The sequence below is a fragment of the Colobus angolensis genome, unplaced genomic scaffold (assembly GCF_000951035.1).
Source record: "Colobus angolensis palliatus isolate OR3802 unplaced genomic scaffold, Cang.pa_1.0 Scaffold202, whole genome shotgun sequence".
Classification (NCBI taxonomy): domain Eukaryota; kingdom Metazoa; phylum Chordata; class Mammalia; order Primates; family Cercopithecidae; genus Colobus; species Colobus angolensis.
Window position 1 is genome coordinate 4,731,842 of NW_012115178.1, and position 21,491 is coordinate 4,753,332.

General features: G+C 39.0%; 1 protein-coding gene across 1 annotated transcript in view; it reads left to right on the forward strand.

The window, feature by feature from the left end:
- AKAP6 (A kinase (PRKA) anchor protein 6) overlaps nt 1–21,491 on the forward strand; it is a 524,753-nt gene that overhangs the window by 108,153 nt on the left and 395,109 nt on the right. Inside the window, exon 3 of the mRNA XM_011941871.1 lies at nt 1,943–2,300. Coding sequence (XP_011797261.1) covers nt 1,977–2,300 — 324 coding nt within the window. The 5' untranslated portion in view covers nt 1,943–1,976. The remainder of the gene's footprint in view (nt 1–1,942; nt 2,301–21,491) is intronic.

A 21,491-nucleotide genomic window follows, 5' to 3' on the forward strand; every position in this document is an offset into this window, starting at 1 on the left:
TTTTTTTTTTTGAGACATAGTTTCACTCTTGTTGCCCAGGCTACAGCGCAATGGTGCCATCTCGGCTCAGCTCACCACAACCTCTTCCTCCCGGGTTCAAGCGATTCTTCTGTCTCAGCCTCCTGAGTAGCTGGGATTACAGGCGCCCGCCACTACACCAGGCTAATTTTTGGTATTTTTGGTAGAGATGGGGCTTCACCATGTTGGCCAGGCAGGTCTCGAACTCCTGACCTCAGGTGATCCGCCCGCCTCCGCTTCCCAAAGTGTTAGGATTACAGGTGTGAGCCACCGCGCCTGGCCTTCTCCTCATCATTTAATTCAAAAGTTAGATGCTTGAGAAATTAGAGAAAGGGATTATGCTGCAGTATTGGAAAGATTCTGAAAAAATATGTCATAGGAGTGACTTAGTCTTAAGGCTTTTGTCAACTCAACAAGTCTTTTTTATTTCCACTCCTCATTCCTGTATGGAAAGATACATGTTTCTAATCAAATTGGAAGCGTTTCTAAAAGTTTCCCCTCTCTTGTGGTATGTAAAAATAATTTTGCTTCTGTTGTTGAATATTTGTTACTATACAAATATGAACTACTTTTTGTCAATCACATTTAATTTCTGATCTTTTCGTGAGTCACCTTTCATCTTTGGGGGAATAACGGTGTAAACTAACTTGAATATGTAGAACCAGACAAAAAATTATAAAAGAAAAAGAAATTCATTGCCTTGAGTAGAAAAAGCTGCTCCTGGGACTAAAAATAGTGGTTATTTATTTTAAAATACAAGAGCCTAAAAGTTGTTGTTATACTAGACTGGTTCCAGAAGAAAGATAAATTTAATAGCTGGATAATTAAACTAATTAAATTTATCTTAAAACCCAACCTTACTTTATGATAAATTACTCTTATGTTATTTTAACTTATTTGGTTAATATTTTACTGTTTATGTATTTCAGACCAATTTATTACCCTTCAAATTCCAGAAACCTCTAAAAATTCCATATAATCAAATATTAATGTAATTTAGATTGAGAGTTAATTAGATCTATTCAATACAATCCATGATTTATATTTTCTAGGAAAGTAAAGATTTGGGATTGTCACAGGTTATTATTTAGCTAACAAATCATAGAAAGGAGCAACATCTCCTGAATTCAGCTCAGTGTTTTTTGTAATTAGAACATCTTCCCACTGTAGCTGTCCCATGTATTGAATATGTTGATTTTACAGTCAAAATGATGTTTGGATACTTTTAGTAGAAAAGCCCAAAATAATCGTGGCTTGAACAAGATAGAAGCTTGGCTTTTTTCTCACATAAAAGAAGTACAGGGCAGCACTCAGACCTGGTATGGTAGGTAGCTCCTCTGTTATCGTGTGGGACCCGTGTTTCTACCTCCATGCTCCACCATCCTCCACCCGTCATAGTCAAAGGCCTTTCTGGGTCTGGGTTGCCAGCTGCTCTAGCCATCAAGTCCACGTTACAGGCTGGAAGAAGGGGAGGAAAGTAGAAGGGCATAAAGGGAGCCCCTCCTAATTGAGTCAGCTCCCTGTAAGCAGCTCTCCCAGAATTTCAACACAACAATTCCACTCATTGGCCAGAGCATGGCCACACCTAGCTGCAAAGGAGATAGGGAATGTAGTTTTAAATTCTGGGCAGGAATAGGAACAGCTAAAAACTCGGATTTTGTTACTAAGAAATGAGGGAAAAATAGATGGGGGTGGCGGGGGGTAGTAGGCAATATCACAATGGTTTTATGTTCATATTATTTCCTGGCTCTTGGGGCTACCATGTAGAAAATCAAAACACCTCTTTCTGTTTTTGTTATGAGCTATGGTTTCTTAATTTAGAAATCTGGCTTAATTTAGAAATCCTGTTTCTTCTGTGAAGTATCATTTCTTTATTTGGCAATCTTGACTGACTCTTGCTTTCTTCTTTCCTCTTGCCTTTCAGCTGTTTTGGAAAGAAGTGAGGTTTAGACTTCTCCATGTTAACCATGAGCGTGACACTTTCCCCCCTGAGGTCACAGGACCTGGATCCCATGGCTACTGATGCTTCACCCATGGCCATCAATGTGACCCCCACTGTGGAGCAGTCTGAGGGAGAAGAGGCAATGAAGGACATGGACTCTGACCAGCAGTATGAAAAGCCACCCCCACTACACACAGGGGCTGACTGGAAGATTGTCCTCCACTTACCTGAAATTGAGACCTGGCTCCGGATGACCTCAGAGAGGGTCCGAGACCTAACCTATTCAGTCCAGCAGGATTCGGACAGCAAGCATGTGGATGTACATCTAGTTCAACTAAAGGTAAGGCAAGGTCTGTGATCCTCTCAGGATAGAAGTTTTCAAAAGGCTATGGCACCTAGAGCCTGTGTTCTGTAATTTCCAATGAGGAATTGTCCAGGAAGAAAAGCACAGTAACAGGTTTCAAACCATTATCTTTATAGGTAAACATGGAAATAATTAATTCTTTTCTGATTTTACTTTATGTGCTGATTATCTAGAATACAACTGGCCTTTGGTGATAGTGCAGAGAAATGGGGAAAGGGAGGGGCATTCTTGTACAGTGTTATCCAAATAAGTTATAAAGAATAAAAGTATTTAAAAACTCTTACAAAGGGTTTAATAAAAGACTGTCATAGGTAAAATATCAAACTCAGCTGTGATTGTGAGTATGTGTATGTGACTATTATCTTCAGTTGAAGCTGATGCTGCCTTTGTGGCAAACACTGAATTCTCACATGGTGGGGAAGGGCAATGTTCTCCTTTTACAATGAGTTGTTTCATCCAGGCACAATGTATCATGTAGAACAAAGGTGATTTTATGACAACTCATCTAAAGTTCAGACATTGAAAAAAAGTCTGTAGCCTCTGAAGCCCTTTAAAAGCCTGACTGTTGGCAATAATGAAATGGAGGTGCTAGTTAAGAGTGCTACTAATAAAGGTTTTGGCCTAGGAACTTCAAGATAAGGTGAACCTTGCCCTGCCATAGTCACTCCTTTCTCCCAGGTCCTTGAGGGAAATACACACTCAGGTCAGTGACCCTGCAGAGCAAGACATGTTTATAGCCAGTCAGGGCACTGGCCACAAACCCCATGGTAAATTTCTAGTCAATTGGAAGTGATACTAAGGAAACTTCCTTTACCTAAACTGGTTCATCCTACATAATCTGAAATGAAAAGTCAAGCATTCTTGGATCTTAACACTTAAATCGTTTACAGGATGCAGCCATCAGCCTGAGGGGGAAAGATGGGCACTTAAAATGAAGCATAGAGCCTAGAGCAGAGCAGGTTCAGCCTTCTCAGACTGGTTCAGCAGATCCTGAGCCCAGCTGCCCCGTTAGGGGCAGCTTAACCAAGGGTCTTTCTCTCATTGGAACTGCCTATCACCTTCTTACCTTGGTCAAAAGGTATTTCACACCCACCTCCATCAGCTCCATCCCTTAGTACGGTCTGTCTCCCCTGCTGAGAAAGGAGCCCCAGGAGGGCATGAAGTTAACACAGTAATTACATAGTAATTACTCAATCAATAACTATTAAGGGGATAAATATAAATTGTTCTATGTTCGTTTTATTCTAGGATGTCTATCATGACTTTTTGGGGTACTTGTTTCATTAGGTTACTTAACCAGTAGAGCCTTTCCACATTGAGTTCAAAGTCAAGGAGCTCTGGTTACTGCATGTGGCCTCAGAAAAGGTCTACACAAGTGTTTGGTTGTATCGCTTAATCTGCTTAGTTAAGTTTCTCTTTTATTTGTGTAATACTTCTTTATTCCACCAAATAAGCACTGTCATGCATTTTTTCAAAAACATTTTAAATAAATACCACTTTTTCTGATTTCCACGTTGATCCATAAGAATAAAGGGGAACTTGGGCACAGAGTTTTATATGTGGAAACACAACAAAACAACCTTGTAGAAGCAGCTCTCAACTGAGGCCTTTGGCTAAGCAGATGGACAGGCCCACACTGGGGATGACCAGCTGTGATGGGGCATCTTAGCTTGGCTCCCACTACCTTGATTGATAAGTTACCCAATGTATCAATTTACAGTGAAAAATCACCATCTCAAGGCTGGGAATGCCCATGGCTTTCCCAGGAGCCCCAGCTGCCTAACTTAATCTCCACTTGTGCCTCTAGTGGACATCTCAAGCCCATCAAAGAGCTCAGTCTTACCAGTTTCCGTAAACATCACTCCTCTGCTAAGCCAAAGCATGACTCTCCACCCCACATACATGTCTATCAACAAGTCCTGGGACTCCATCTCCAAAATATGCCCTAAAGTTACTCTCTTCTCTCCAACACTACTGCTGGCATCCTAGTCAAGCCACATCACTGCTTGCCTAGGCTACTTTTAGAACTTTCTAACTAATCTCGCTGCTTCTTTTACTTTTAGCCTTGCAGTTTATTCTCTGCCCAGTAGCCGATGGGATCTTTAAAATATGTAAACAAGCATGGTGACTCAAGACTATGATCCTAGCACTTTGGGAGGCAGAGATGGGCGGATTGCTTGAGTCTAGGAGTTTGAGACCAGACTGGGCAGCATGGGAAACCCCATCTCTACTGAAAATACAAAAATTGGTGGGCATGGTGGTATGCACCTGTAATCCCAGATTCTCTGAAGGCTGAGGTGAGAGAATAACCTGAGCCTGGGAAGTTGAGGCTGCTCATGCTCCACTGCACTACAGCCTGGGTGACAAAGTGAGACTCTGTCTCAAAAAAATAAAATAAAAATAAATATGCAAATGAGGTCATGTCACTTACTTGCTTCCTACTGGACTTACAATAAAACTACAGCTTTTTCCTGTGGCTCTGCTCTTGGCTATTTCTCTGATCCTGGCTCCTGTACTTTTCCCCTTGTTCATAAAGCTCCAGATTCACTGTAAGTTCCAAAGAAGCATTGGGTTTGTTCTTCTCTGACAGCTTTTCCTGTTCCCTCTGCAGAGAAGCTCTCTTTCCCCATTGTTACATGGCAGATTCTGGATCCTCACCAAGCTATCAGCCAGAGGCACAGTCATGTTTAACATCTGGGGGTGCAAGCCTGGGAGAGGGTTGGGCAGGGATTGGCAGTGAGGAAGTAGAGCTTCAGCTGTGTTTGATGAAAGGCAAGCACAAAAAAAGAAGCTACCCATTACCTAACTTGTCTACACACTTCATACTCTCTTTCGCATTGCTGGTTCTAAGTCTTTTCATCATGCTCTTCTCTACCACCGTGTCAATACATGACTTTTTAAAAAACATAGTTAGAAAATGCTTTTAGAAAATGCTTGGGGCTGGGTGCGGTGGCTCACGCCTGTAATCCCAGCACTTTGGGAGGCTGAGGCGGGCAGATCACGAGGTCAGGAGATCGAGACCATGGCTAACATGGTGAAACCCCGTCTTTACTAATTAGCTGGGCATGGTGGCAGACGCCTGTAGTCCCAGCCACTTGGGAGGCTGAGACAGGAGAGTGGCGTGAACCCGGGAGGCAGAGCTTGCAGTGAGCCAAGATTGCTCCACTGCAGTCCAGCCTGGGTGACAGAGCAGGACTCCATCTCAAAACAAAACAAAACAAAACAAAAAAAATGTTTGGGGTAGGCTCTGTCTCTGCTCTTAAATTAAATGTAATTTTTTTTTCAAATAAGCCATTCCTGATCCCTCTTCTTAAACCACCTACCACCCAGCCATTATCTAGTCCATCACCTAGCTTTATTATTATTATTATTATTATTATTATTATTTGAGACAGGGTCTTTGTCATCCAGACTGTAGTGCAGTGGCACAATCTGGGCTCACGGCAACCTTTGACTCTCAGGCTCAAGAGATCCTCCTGCCTCAGCCTCCCAAGTAGCTGGGACTACAAGTGCATGCCACCATGCCCAGCTAATGTTTGTATTCTGTATAGTAGAGATGGGATTTCACCATGTTGCCCAAGCTCGTCTTGAACTCTTGGGCTCAAGCGATCTTCCAGCCTCTGCCTCCCAAAGTGCTGGGATTACAGACGTGGCCTTTATTATTATTTTTTTTAATGGTTCTTATTACTAGCTGCAGTTACTTATTTATTTGCTTGTTTGTGTTTTCCCTAAGGACCTGAATTGTTGAGTTTTCTATTGTACGTCTGTTGTCTAGGACAGGGCTAGGCACTTAGGATTCAGTTCACACCTGTGGTTGTATAGGTGAGTCCAAGACTATGTGGTCAGTGCCTTCTTTCCCCATAGACAGGCTTGCACAGCAAGTCACATAAGGAAGGCTGCTCAGTGAGGGCTGAATTAGGACAAAGGCTTTGGATGAATCAAGGCCCAATATGTTTGGAGCATTGCTCTCCCATTAGGAAAGATCTGTGAGTAGTTCAGAAGTCTGGGGGATCTTGCCTGGGGAGTCTGCCCAGGAAAGTCTATTCTTCTTCTGTAAATGGTTGTGCCTGGCCCCTCTCACATCCCCCTTTTTGTTGTACTCCTTCTTTGGTAATGATTTTGGTTAATAGGCATAATCTCAGGTCTTTTAAACCCAGAGCCACTCTTTTTCTTTAAAAGTGATTTTATCTTCTGGTCATTGTGTTGATCCTAAAGTCTATTTCCCAGAGACCACTCTTATCTCCCTTATTTCCAAGTTCTTAGGGGAAATTTTACCTCCAGAATGAACTACAGACAACTGTTATAAAGTTCCCATGGGGGAGTGATTGCTCTTGAGAGTGAATAAAAACAGAGATTAAACATTGGAAACAATGAAATATACTGAGTATTTTTTTCCATTATTTTTAAAACTGAAAATGCAACCCTCGTATTTTGCTTCTTAGCTTCCAGATACTCTTCAGTAAGAAGTATGAGAAACCAGCTGAACCAAATTTAGAATCTCTCCCCCTTCTTTGGATTCAGAAGCTGTGCTGTACAGGAAAACCAGATCAAGAACCTTAAAAGGTTTTGATTTTAACTGAGACCTCTGGTTTGGGTGAATGTATTTGGGTGCTAAAAAGGTAAAGTAGGTATCTCTGCTTCCTGATTAACAGTCGTCTCAGGGAGAATATTATTTGTTTTCCTGGAAACAAGATAGCAGGAAAGAGACAAGGTGTAGACTAGCTAGCATAGGCTAAATGAAATGGCTGGATAACAGACAGAAGTCTTGAAGTGACTTTCTGGAATCAGCTCCCCAAAAACCCACATTAGATAGATTCTGTCCTAAGCCACCTCCACATGAGATTTGGGTCTGTATCTTTGATTTTGATGTGACTCTCAAAGTTAGAGTAGTCAACAGAGACTCTGTTTACAAGATATTCTGACTGGACTGTACCCAGGCTGTGATGCCTCTGACATCTGAAGTTAATGCACATACCCAGTGATCACATGGGGTCTGGAGGGCCTACTGGGAAAAAGGATTGAATCCTTTCCACAGCTGGGATTTGGGACATCAGATGGACCTGATGGACTGAAGATGATGGAAGTCTAAGGATGATGGGGCTCCTGGGAGAGGATTCTCTGTTACCATGGGACAAAAAGTCTGCCCCAGTGTGGGGGGAGGAAAGGGGATGGTGAGTTGTGGTACAGTATGTTCCCAGCCCTGGAACCTGGGCTGGCACCAGGGCAGTGTGGGTAACTAATGAGGGGAAAGGGCTATGGTTGTGACTTGGAGGACCTCCCCAGTGGCTGAAGCCAACTTTCCCCTTGTTCAGCAGGTGCAAAAGGGAAAGATTATTCTCTTTCTCCCACTGCTGGAGCATAACTAGTAAGCGTTGCCTCAGATGGCAGTGGTGCCACCAAGGTGACAACTGTGGGGTCTAGGGTCCATAGTCGTGACAGTGAGCAACAGCCAGGGTTGATTCATGGGCATATCTAAAACATGCCCTTGGATTCTCATAAATTTTTGATAAGGAGAACGAACTCTGAGTGGAACTTAACTTCTGACATTAAAAACTACTGGCTTGTTGGATTCTGATCTTAATGTTAACTTGACTGTGTGTTAAAGCCTGAAGCATTCAATTCACACCATCTTTGAGTGGTTTCCAGTACATCTTAAATATTATAAGCCCTGGTTTAACATTGAAAACAAAATATCTTTATTTTCTGAAAAGAGTAGTTATTTTCATTTTCGTCCTTTAGATCACTATTTTTCAACAAATAGATCTTAACCCATTTAGCAGGTTGTGAAATCAATTTAGTGAATTAAAGAGCTAAATAATGAATTAGAAAAGGATTTCATGAATAATGATAAGTGCTATATTGTAAAACTTGGTTTAATTAAAACCAAGTTCTTGGTCATGGTGTAAAAATGTATTTCTTTGAGTCAAGGCCATAACAGTTTGATAGTGACTGCTTTAGGCCATTCCCAACTTTCCTCAAGATATTTGACATATACTTTAATGTTGGAACATATTATGCAAGGAAATGTAATCTGGTGCTGTTTGTGTAACATTATTGTTTTAATTCTTATATGGGATTAAAATTTACATGAAATACCCATTAAATTGGCAACCCCAAAAGCATATCCCAAATCTCTGAAAATTGGAAGATGAGGTTGATGTATTTGTTGATGGGTATGAAGATGTTAACATTTATTATTTTCCCAAAGCCCAGATTTGTGACTGTAATCCTTTTTATGGTTGATGGGTGCTATGATCTCAAAATTCATATGTGGAAACGTAATTGCCAATGTGATAGGATTAAGAGGTGGGGTCTTTAGGAGCTGATTAAGTAATAAGGGGTCTACCCTCATTAATGAAATTAGTGACCTCATAAAGAAAGGTTCCAGGGAGCTAAGGCAGCAACAGGGTGGAAGTAGAGAGTAAGCCCTCACCGACACAGAATCTGCTGGAGCCTTGATCCTAGACTTTCCAGCCTCCAGAACTATGAGAAATAAATTTCTAGCGTTTATAAATTACCCAGTCTAAGGTGTTTTGTTATAGTAGTCAGAATGACTGACTATGTTTTCCTTAGGGTGTCTTCTTAGGGAAGCTGGATACTAGTGGTCAAGTGTATAGAGAGTGTGGTTTTATTATGGTGCTTATTAGTGGAAATGCTCTTTCTACAATTAGTGCTAAGATTGTGTAAGAATATTTGGTATCATCAACTAATAAAAATGGTTGAAATAAAAAGGATGTCTGATGTTTGAATGGCTAATTTTAGATATTTAGAAGACCCAATTATGTGGAAAAAAAAATCTATCTCAATTAATTGTCGAGTAATTATCTCTCTCTCTTCCCCATCCAATGCTGGAAAACAGGCTAAGTGCTAAATAAATCCTTTTTTGATCGTTGAATGATTAATGTATTTTCATCATGATTTGGGGAGATGATATAAGCCTCAGACCTAGCACCTGTTTTGGACTACTTATGAACACTCTTGGTTAAGATATAGAAAATTTAATGTTGGTGATTCCTGGCACATAATTGTGGAAGATCTTTGGCTATACATGAATCTTAGCCATATGCACTAATGTATTTAGAGCTCAGAATGGGAGCATTGTTTGTCGAGGTGGCTCAATCAATCTAACAGATTGTACAGCTGTGTAATTTTTCATTAGCAAAAGTAGCATGGAAACTGAAGATTATCACAGATTTTGCAACTTGAAAGAAATAGTGAAAACAGTTTAGAGAAAAGTAATACATTTCATAAAAGGAGTTTGAAAAAAAATCTAAAGAAACTGGCATTACTTTGATTAGAGAAGTGTTATTGGGGTTTGTTACTTAAAGATGTTGGTTTAATAACGTCACCATGAGCTCTCACTGAACAATAGCCATCTGTTTTTGTGGTCTCACAGGATTAGATATTTTTAGGGGCATCTACCAGAGATAGTATATGAGTTAACTCTTTCCTTGCCTTGAGAGTTTTCACTTCAATTGAATTCATAGAGTATCTAATGTACACTAGGAGTTTTACTTGTAGTATCTTATTTAATCCTCACAATAACCCTCTGTTAGAAATGAGGAGACCGCGTCTCAAAAGGTTAAGTGATCAACTTGGGAGTCAAATCATATATTTTGAGCCTTAAGTCTAATATTCTTTCTATTTTGGTGCACTGGCTTCATACCCTTCTACGGATGTGAGAAATTTGAGTGGCTATAAGGTATAATAGTTCTGGCTAGGTACAGAGGCATATGCCTGTAGTACCAGCTACTGGGGAGGCTGAGGCAGGAGGATTGCTTGAGTCCAGGAGTCCTGGGCAGTAGTGCTCTATGCCAATCGGATGTCCACACCAAGTTCGGCATCAATATGGTGACCTCCTGGAAGCAGAAGACCATCTGGTTGCCTAAGAAGGGGTGAGCTGAACCAGGCTGGAAATGGAACAGGTCAAAACTCCCATGCTGATCAGTAGTGGGATCATGCCTGTGAATAGCCACTGCACTCCAGTGTGAGCAACATAGCAAAATCCCGTTTCAAAAAAAAAAAAAAATTCTGGTTTTCTTACATTAGACAGTTAAGAGGAACGAATGTGAGGGTAGGGGGCTTATTTTATTAAGAAGATCCAACCTATATGTATTTTAATTCATCGTAAGTAGGAATGTGAGCAATTTGAAATGGGGACATAGATGAAGTCCTGGGGTCTCTTTGAGTAGGGGTGTCATAGCTACCTTGAATAAGGTGCGTATGTTACAACCTTGCCCACTCTGCTGTCTTCAAAATTTTACATCTCAAAATAGGGGAAACGTAATACAATTAAAGTGAAAAGGAAGTAAGGTGTGAATGACTAGTATCCTAACATGGAGGTGGGTGGAACAAGAAATGAACATCTTTAATGAAAAATGTTAACAAATCAATTGATTTCAAGCTGTGGCATGTGTAAAGACCATGGTTCTCACCTTTGGCTGCACAGTACAGTCTCCTGGGAAACTTTAAAAAACCCATTGTCTGGCCGGGCACAGTGGCTCACGCCTGTAATCCCAGCACTTTGGGAGGCCAAGGCGGGTGGATCATAAGGTCAGGAGTTCAAGACCAGCCTGGCCAAGATGGTGAAACCCCGTCTCTACTAAAAATACAAAAATTTGCTGGGCGTGGTGGTGGGTGCCTTTAATCCCAGCTACTCAGGAGGCTGAGGCAGAGAATTGCTTGAACCTTGGAGGTGGAGGTTGCAGCGAGCCGAGATCGCACCACTGCACTCCAGCCTGGGTGACAGAGTGAGACTCTGTCTCAAAAACAACAACAACAACAACACACCATTGCCCAGGCCATGTTCCAGAGCAGTGACGTCAGAATCTGGGTTTGGACCCAAGCATCTGTCTTTTAAAGACTCCCCAGGTGATTCCATTGCACAGCCAAAGCTGACAGCACCTGGAAGGAGATGCTTCAGAGCAGAGGATTTTTGGATACATCTTGCTTGTTCCATTTATTCCTCTTTCCTTCCAAACAGACAGCCAAGGATTTAAATACACTTTTTTTTTTTTCCTCAGGAGCAAGGGCTTCTACATGATTTGTTTGAACTTCTTCAGTTTTTCAAGTACCTTCATAAAGTCAGTATACGCAAAGGGAAGGAAGGGAATAAGTACATGCCAGACACTTAACCTATGTGCTTTAAATGTACTATCTTATGTTATTATCTTAACTTTTTAAATACAAAAGAAACACCCAATCCAGATAAGGCAAATATTTCTCTCTCATTTGATTTTCACAACTCCTCATTGAACTAGAAATCATCTTACAGAGCAGTCCAGGCACAGGGCTGCCCATCTATGGTTTTGCAGGTTACATATGAATGGCACCTGTTGAAGTTGTGCAGTGTGCCACCTGCAGGGCCTTATGTGGCTATTTGATATAGTCATGGGAGATACAAACATCTTTGTGTAGGCAAAGGTGTTTTGGATATGAAAGACAGAATGGGTCTTTTCTTGTCTGGATCCAAGGCATGATGGGAGGTATATACATATGATTGAGCCTGGTGGAAACACATTTTGAAGGACCACAAAAACTTAAAATGGCTCAGAGAAGTCTGGACTTGATTACGGTAGTCATAAAGACACCCACAAACACAGTAATAATGTGGTAGAATAAAACTGTGTCTTAGGATGATTTTGCAAGTGTGTTCAGGTTAGTCTGGAAAGGGGAGAGATGTGAGATAGTTATGAGGCTGTTGAGTAAGTGATGCAGAGTAGCTGGGCTTGGGTGGTGGAAGTGGGAGGCAAGAACAAGTTCATCAGACCAGACACCAAGCAGAGGAGTTAGAGGCAATTGGTTTTCTCAGTTTAATTTGCCCTCATCAGGCTCAAACTGAACTTATATGTCTCTTGTCAGTTGGTATTAGGGCTGAGGGTTGTTTTTTCTTTGTATAAATGTGAATAGAATAAAAAGGAACAGAATAGAAATCTCTTCTCTGTCCACTTTAACAATGTGGCTGTTATCAGTGGGCTTTTTGGTGTAAGCTGCTTCTATTGTTCTGTGATACTTTAATGTACCAATTTTCTTCATTATTTGAATAAGGAAGATTTGCCAAATATATCATTAAATTGAAAAGGAATATGTAAAATTCAGTATGAGAAGTGATCTACTGTTCTCTCAAGAAAGAGGGAATGATTATAAGGTCTACTGGAGAATGAGTTCAAAAGTCTGACAAACTAGCCTTTGGCAAATTATGAAGAAGGTCTTCTGTGCTTCTTGCATTTTTTCTTCTTTCCAAAAATGTAATTTCTATTAAAAGCTTCTATAAAGTAATTCAAGCAATAGTGTTAACAATGACTACATCTTCAACATTTACCTCTGCAAAGGGAAAATGGAATCCATTTCTGTAATAGTGAGTCAGGCATGATGAGGAGAGAGATTGTCACTAAGGGTGATTCTTGAGTCCTTCAAATAATACCACATAGGAGACTACCTCTTATGTATGTATCTATGCTCCTATTTTGGAAGTAACTAGGAATAAAATGTTGTTTCATAAAACATTTATTTATTTATTTATTTATTTTTTATTTATTTATTTTTTTTGAGACGGAGTCTTTTCTGTCGCCCAGGCTGGAGTGCAGTGGCCGGATCTCAGCTCACTGCAAGCTCCGCCTCCTGGGTTTATGCCATTCTCCTGCCTCAGCCTCCGGAGTAGCTGGGACTACAGGCGTCCGCCACGTCGCCCGGCTAGTTTTTTGTATTTTTTAGTAGAGACGGGGTTTCACCGTGTTAGCCAGGATGGTCTCGATCTCCTGACCTCGTGATCCGCCCGTCTCGGCCCCCCAAAGTGCTGGGATTACAGGCTTGAGCCACCGCACCCAGCCCATAAAACATTTAAGTATAGCATTTACTTCTGTTAACTTCTATCTGTCCTCCTACAGTGCAAATTCTTGGGCATGGCCTCTAAGTTCCTTGAAAATCTAGACCAGCTGGCCTGTTATTCCCTCTCTTGACATTTTCCTTTCTGCACCTCTAACAAGCCATGCTCATTCATAAATCCATACCTTGGAATATGGTTTCTTTCTTCTCTCTCTGGGAAATTACCTCATTCTTTACCCCAAACTTCTCTGCCTGGAAAAATTGCTTCACGTACTCTGAATCATAACTAAAATGTCATCTGCTTGGTTAAACCATCTTGCCAGCCAAGCTGGTTAATCCTTCTGTAGGTTTTCTGGTTCTTTTTTCTTTTTTTGAGATGGAGTCTTACTCTGTTGCCCAGGCTGGAGTGCAATGATGCAATCTTGGCTCACTGCAACCTCTGCCTCCCTGGTTCTAGCGATTCTCCTGCCTCAGCCTCCTGAGTAGCTGGGACTACAGGCATGTGATACCATGCCCAGCTAATTTTTTTGTATTTTTAGTAGAGATGGGGCTTTGCCATGTTGGCCAGGCTGGTCTTGAACCCCTGACCTCAAGTGATCTACCCGCTTTGGCCTACCAAAATGCTAGGATTACAGGTGTGAGCCACTGTGCCCTGCCAGTTCTCCCCTTATTTTCATATGTCTATCATAACATAATCATGGACATGGCATTCAATTTGAGATATTACTACGCCAGCTATTTTTTTTCTATTCCTATATTCATTCATATTTCTATTTCTATATTCATATCTGTGTTGATACATTTGTATGACTTTGAAATCCAGAGACAATGAGCATAAAACTTGTTTCCTTTATTTTGTTGATTAGATACATACAAACTAATAGACTTGTAAATAATTGGCAGATCTTCCTTAGGGAAAGCTAGTTCCCATACCTGTACTGGAAATCTGAGGGTGTGAATCAGATTCCAAGATGTGCTGGACATTTTGTATTTAGGGATGATTTGAGGGAGAAAGCCTCACCTCAAAAGTTCTATTTGCAGTTTTATATATAATGCATTGAAGAATATTTAAAGGTAAATTATGTTGGTTGATAACTTGATGTCATTACTATAAGAGATTCAGGGATGGTGTATTTTAGCTTATTTGAATTTTCTGTGCAATATTTTGCATAGACAAATATAGGATTTGTATAAGTGTACCACAGTTACCTCATTATAATGGCAAAAACTATTTGTTAAATACCATATGTACTTGATGTGCTCAATTCTATATAAATGTGTTAATTCTGGTAGTTATCCCATAATCTGTTGGATTATGATCTTTTATAATGAGTAACGAGCTAGGTAAATAAAAATGAATCTAAATTTTGTATGGATTAATACAGAAGATATTATTTTGTATATGTGGGATACAAGGTTTCCTTTTCATTTTTCTCCTTTCTGCTTCTTGTGATCTACATGTATCTCTTCCTAGTAGTTATAAACCTGAGATTAAACCTGAGATATCTGTATTTCAAAAAATATTTATTTTTACTGTCATAGATTAAGTTATAGACTTATAAGAATAGATTGTTAGAAAATGGTAAGTTTTCTTAAAGCTAGTAGACATCTTTTTTTTTTTAAATTTTCAAGAGTTTGGGCTTAGCATTTCCTATAGATCTACAAGCAACTGTTTTTTTTTTTTTTTTTTGTCTGCCACAGGATCTGAAGTATAAATATTTTATAACTGTTTAATGTGGTTATTTTAAAATTCAGTACACCTTTAAAAATGCAATTCCATGAATGTATTGCAGATTTCCAGAACAAGTTTAGTGACACTTAAAGCACAAGGCTTTATAAAGACAATGTATTTATTTGATAGAATTGGGTTTCTACTTATATTTTAAAAAGCAAATGTAGTATTTTTTTACTCATCACACTTAAATTATTTGTTTGTGATCTTTTATTGATATTTTTGTAGATTTGTTAGCCAAAGATAGCAAAAAGTTCTTATTCTGAAACTATTTAAGATGATTATGTTTCCCTCTCCACATGTTATGACCCCAGCTAGACATCACAGCATGAATCCCACCTTTACAACTATTCCCAGCCATATTTGACTTAAAACCAGTGATTCAAGGCCTAGCAAACAACTCATCTCTCTACTTAAAAAGCTTCATGCACACTCAGCCTGCACTGCTCTGAGAGCACCTTGTCTCTTAATACATAATTTAGCACCAGTGTTTACTACCTTGCATTCTTATTTGCTTTTTTCATATGTTGTTTTCTAGTTTCCTCAAACAAAACTAAGAGCTTTTTAAGGGCAGTTTCTCCTACATTTTTGTATAAAACTGTAAATTCTATTTTGGTCAACTACTTGACTGAATCCTCGTGTTATGATTTTAAATTTTCCTTCTGCTCTTTCTAAGTGGCACTGGCGTACTAAAAAAACCATAACCTCCCAAGGACATTTCATTTGCAAGTATTCACTAGTATTTAAAAATTAGTGTAATTGTTCATAGAAGCTTTGGGGTTAGGACTTGGCCAAAAAAGCAGAATTTTCCTGGAATTAACCCAGAGAAAAATTTGACATTTTTTAAAAATAAGAATGAGATGTTGAGTAACCTTAATTAAGTTTCTTCAAAGACAGCAGACTCCAGTTAATATAACCTAAAATTTGGGTCAGGTTAAATTTTGAAACCCTTTGAAAGTCTTTTATTAATTCAAATCTTCAAAATTGTCAGTGTATCACATAATCATGTTTAAGAGAAAGTAGAATTATGCATCTCCCTCCATCTTGGACTAGTTGGCAACTTAATAATTCATTGACATCCATTTTCTGTCCAAGTGAGAGGATGTGCTCACTCATGGCATTCTATCTAACAGCTCCTACAGTGAGAGTCTTGGTTTCAAAGGTTAAAACAAGTATACTGACATATTTAAATCAGTTACAAATCTACCCATGCACACTGCTTTTTCTGTAGTAAGGACAGCAAATGGGAAGAACTAGAAATGAAATGCACTGAACATTTTGATTAATGATGCCCAGGACCAAAGGTCCTTTTTCAGGGAAGGAAAAACATCTATAAATGAGGTAAATTGAGAGATTTTCATTTGTAGTTGAATAACAATACCTCAGTGGCAGCTTCTCTTCGTTCTCAATTGCCTGGACTAGAACCAAAATCTGGCATCCTCATCTTATTAGTAACTTTATAATGTGGCAATGCCTCCCTTTTCTGGGTCTCAGCTTCTTCACTGTAAGTGGAGGGAACTACAGAGTACCTTCTAACCCTAACATTTCGTGACAATAACCAAGTACATCCTAAGCAAACTGTAAATTTTGCCAAGTTTGTGGCCTTGATCCCCAATCTACTTTTTCTGCATCTGGGTGAAGACCCTTTCTTCCTCTTAAAGTTTCTCAAGTCCTTTACTCTTCCAGTAATAATATGAGTGAGCTACCAATCCTTTATGCTTTGTTTTCCTCAAAGCACATGTATTATCTCAGTTAATCTTTAATACCTGGCCCTCTAGTGTGGGACCCGAGGTACAGAGAGGGTAATTTACTTGCCTAAAATCACACCACTACAAAGTGGTAGAGCTGGGAATAAAAACTAGGTCTTCCTAATCCTAAAGTCTGTGTTAAGCTTTTTAGATTGGTAATTTTTTGAGAATATGATGTAAACCATAAACTATCTATAAATGTTGCACACACGTGCCAGAATATTTTGCATACTATATCAAGAGATCCTTTGAAACCCATTCATGGGGGACTCCAAGTTAATACCTGTAGTATACTATATCATCGTGCTTTTTCAATTTACTTTTTTCCTGATTTCAAAATGGAAAGATTCTAAGAGAGAAAGGGAGATATTAGCATTGCATACTTGATTCTACAATCTTGATTCTACAAGGGAGATATTATTCTAAAGGGAGATATTAGCAATGCATACTTGATTCTACAATCTTGATTCTACAATGTTTAGCAAAAGATAGATACCTGGATTCTTGTTTACATTAGGTTTCCTCACATACATGAGCATCAGGAACTTTGGGGAAGCTCTCATTCCCAGGTAGAAGATGAGATTGCAAGAAAGATCATCACCTTGACAAATTAACTCTCCAGTCTGCTCTTTAATATCTGAATTTCCTTTACCCTCTACAAAGGCTTTTTATAATTAGAAGTTAGGTGTTAAAAATCAGTGTCATTGGGAGAAGTAATGCATTCACTTCCATTTACATCAAGAATAAATACCAGGCTGGTGCAGTGACTCATGCCTGTAATTCCAGCACTTTGGGAGGCCAAGGTGGATGTATCACTTGAGATCAGGAGTTTGAGACTAGCCTTGCCAACATGGTAAAACACCATCTCTACTAAAAATACAAAACAAACAAACAAACAAAAAAATTAGCCAGGCATGGTGGTGCACACCTGTAGTCCCAGCCACTCAGGAGGCTGAGGCAGGAGAATCGCTTGAACCCGGGAGGCAGAGGTTGCAGTGAGCCAAGATAGTGCCACTGCACTCCAGACTGGGCGTCAGAGCTAGACTCCATCTCAAAAAAAAAAAAAAAAGGAAAAGAATAAATACTTTCTCAGAAAAGATTTTCTGTTGGAGAAGACAGCTCTGGTCCCATAAAGAGGGAAGGGAAAGGCTTCAGAAAGAGGCCCTGCTAATCAACTGCCAGTTTTTACCTTGAGTCACATGGCCTGAGGACTGATAATCTAATTTAAGTAGAACAAACTAGATTCCAAGCAAGTAGGTAGTAACTGCTAAAATAGTTGAAGGTATTCTTGAAACTAGATTGGGGCTGTCTTCCCAAATTTATAAGGTATATTGAGATGTCCTGGCCCCTTTTCTTGATAGTGGTTAATTTAGTTCAAACTGCGTCAGAGATTTCAGAAGCACACTGAGAGCAATAAAAGCTTGATGCCTCTTTAGTATCAGCCAGCTTTTAATGGCTGGAATGGGAATTCTTCAAATTAGTGATAGTCAGTTGTCATGCCTACCCTCATGCCTCCTTCTTGCCTGCTGGCTGGTTCCAGGAGAGGCAGAGTGGAAAGCTCCCAGGATTTGGAGATGGCAGGCCTAGTTCTGCTCCTGATTCTGCTACTTACTAGAAGTTGGACACTAGGCAACTCATAATTTCTATGAGCCTTAATTTTCTTAGCTGCAAATATTCACCTCTGAAGGTTGTTGTAAAAATCAAGATCATTCTTTAGAAGAATTTTGAAATTTCTCTGATGCTACATGACATGTTAGTAGTTCTGATTATGATTCTATCCCAATCTAATACTGCTTGCTGATTTTGTGGCTCTGGTAGGGTGAGCTGGGATGTGTGTGTGTGTGTGTGAGAGAGAGAGATAGAGAGAGAGATTGATTTGTGGCAACTTATATATACTGCTAATCAAAATACATTCCTCTATAATTTGGTTTTGGTCATTAAAACACAATGAAATATAGGAAATATAGCCTCAATTAACAAGGCCTGCAAGGGGCAGGGCATATTTTGTTTGAAATTTTTAGTTAACAGGATGAGATAAAAATAAATTTGACTTCCCATTATACAATTTTTTTTTTTTTTTTTTTTTTTTTTTTACTGTGTATTGGTATACTTTCTCTTCCAAAATTCAAGTGCATAGTACTGAACATACCTAAAGCTTTCTCAGGATTAAGGATACTGAAGTTTTTGAAGTCATCAGTTACAATATCATTTTCATGTAAGAGTAACAGATTTGGATGTATTAGGAGATTTACATTGCAAATTTGCCCCTTCCTTCAATATCTTTTCTTGAGATTTCTTTTTTTCCTTCTAAAAAGTAGAAGGAGGGAGGAATCCAATTAACTGAGGGCCTTGGTTAATTATAGTTTTACTGTTAAGAATGCTACAATTTGGGCCAATTTGGTCTTTAAGAAAGCTTCTTTAAATCCCAAATATAGAAAAAAACCCTTCTATATGAATATGTTTACTGTATCTTGTTTATAATGTAAAATGTTGAAAATAACATAAATGAGGAAAGTGGTTTATTATTATGTTTTATCTATCTCATATCTAGTAGTGGAAAAAATTGGTTTACTCTATTGCTTTATATTTGCAAGTGGATTGGAATTTGAAATACTTGTGAATAAACAAATATGCCTCCTACTTTGTGCGGGTCTGAAAGTCAGATTAGCCTTTAGCTCGTTTGCATGATTCCTCAAGACTAAATTTTGTACTGGCTGGTGTACCAGAAAATAAGGTATTTTGTTGCTACAGTAATTTTGATATAATCAAAACTTGTAAGAAGAAAACATGAGCTTCCTAATTACTACGTATCCACTCAGTGAGCTAAATAATTTATTATCTTTTTACAAAAAACCTGATCCTGCTTTCAGTGTTCCAGTTCCCATTTTCTTCCTTCCATTTATCCCACTTATTATTCGTTCTTTCTGACCTGTTCTACAGAGTTTGCACAAAAGATATAGCTTTATTTGTATACAGCTATTAATTTGCTAGTATGTGGACTAGTATCTAGGAAACTCACTAAATTAGAATAGTTATGCCAAAGCATAGAAACCATGTGTAAAAAATGTGCACTTGGGCCTAATATTGCAGGCATTGCAGCTTTTTAGGTAAAGGTGTCATGGACTAATTTATTCCTGTATCTTCTAGTTGTCTCCAAGACACAAGTTGGTTATTTTTGTTGTTGTTGTGCAAACAAAACATTTAATATTTTTACTATAAAATAACACATAAAATAACTATGTTGACTGCATTGCCCAATATGGTAGCCACTAGTTACATGTGGCTTTTTAAATTTAAATAAATAAAAATGAAATAAAACTGAAAAAAAATGCAGTTTCTTAGTCACACTAGCTACATTTTAATAGTAGTTAGTGGCAACTGTTCTGGACAGCAAAGATTTCCAAATCATAGAATTCTATTGGAGAGTGCTGACTGGTGTTTTAACCCTACTTCCTCCACCCCTTTTCTCCAAATCAAAGGTAAGTTATAACCATATTTCTACTTTATCAACTATAACTCCATGCTATCATTTTTCTTTTTCTTTCTTTTTTTTTTTTTGAGACACCGTATTGCTCTGTTGTCCATGCTGGAATCCAGTGGTGCAATCATGGCTCACTGCAGCCTCCACCTCTGGGGCTCCAGCAGTCCTCCCACCTCAGCTTCCCAGCTGGGACTATAAGCATGCACCACCACACCCAGGCCACCATGCTTGGCTAATTTTTCTATATTTTTTGTAGAGATGGGGTTTTGCCTTGTTGCCCAGGCTGATCTCAAACTCCTAAGCTCAAGCAATCTGCTGACCTTAGCCTCCTAAAGTGCTGGAATTACAGACGTGGGCCACCAGGCCCAACCTATGCTATAATTTTTAATGCTGCATATTAATCCACTGCCTGGCTGTGTTTTAATGTATTTTCCTAGTCTGCTATTCATGGATATATAGGTTACTTTTGTTTTTTCCCTATTATAAAAAGTGTTGTGATTATTTTCTTTGAGAATACATCTTTGTATACTTGTCTAAAATACTCAAAATTGGAATTGCTTGGTCATACTGGGCACAGAGGCTTATACTTGTAATTCCAGCACTTGGGGAGGCTGGTGAGGGAGAATTGCTTGAGGCCAGGCATTTGTGACCAGCCTGGGCAAAATAGGGAAACCTTGTTTCTACAGAAAAAAAAAAGAAAGAAAGAAAATGAATTGCTTGGTCAAAGGCTATGCATGTTTTACATTTTAGTACATGCTGTTGAACTGTGCTCCAGAGACTGTATTAATAAATAATTCCTTGGTTGATTGTGAATATTATTATGTACTGGGGCAAGTCACTGAAGTTCTCTAAGCCTCATCTAATTTTCTGTTCAAAATAGGAATAATAGTATCTACCATTTACCTTACTAGGTAGTTATGACATAAAAAATGAAATAATACATTTAAGTACTTTTAAAAAATGAAAGTGCTGCTGTCACGTATAGTATTCATACTATTAAGCCATCTATTGTTGGGAGGATAAAAATCAGAGACCCTGAATCCTCTGTGATCTTAGTTTAACACTCAAAATAAGGAAAGGTGGTGGTAACATGAGCTTTAAAGACTTCCTTATGGGAAAGGGAATCCTACCTTCAGAAACATAATTTATTATTATAGACATAAGCACACCAATATGAATGTAGGATTTTCCATTCAAGGACATTTAGAGAAGTGGGATAATTTATGTTTTAATCTTAGAATTGGGTGAGATATGTCTAATGTTGACAGTGGGGTGTTAAAGTCTCCCATTATTATTGTATGGAAATCTAAGTCTCTTTGTAAGTCTCTAAGGACTTGCTTTATGAATCTGGGTGCTCCTGTATTGGGTGCATATATATTTAG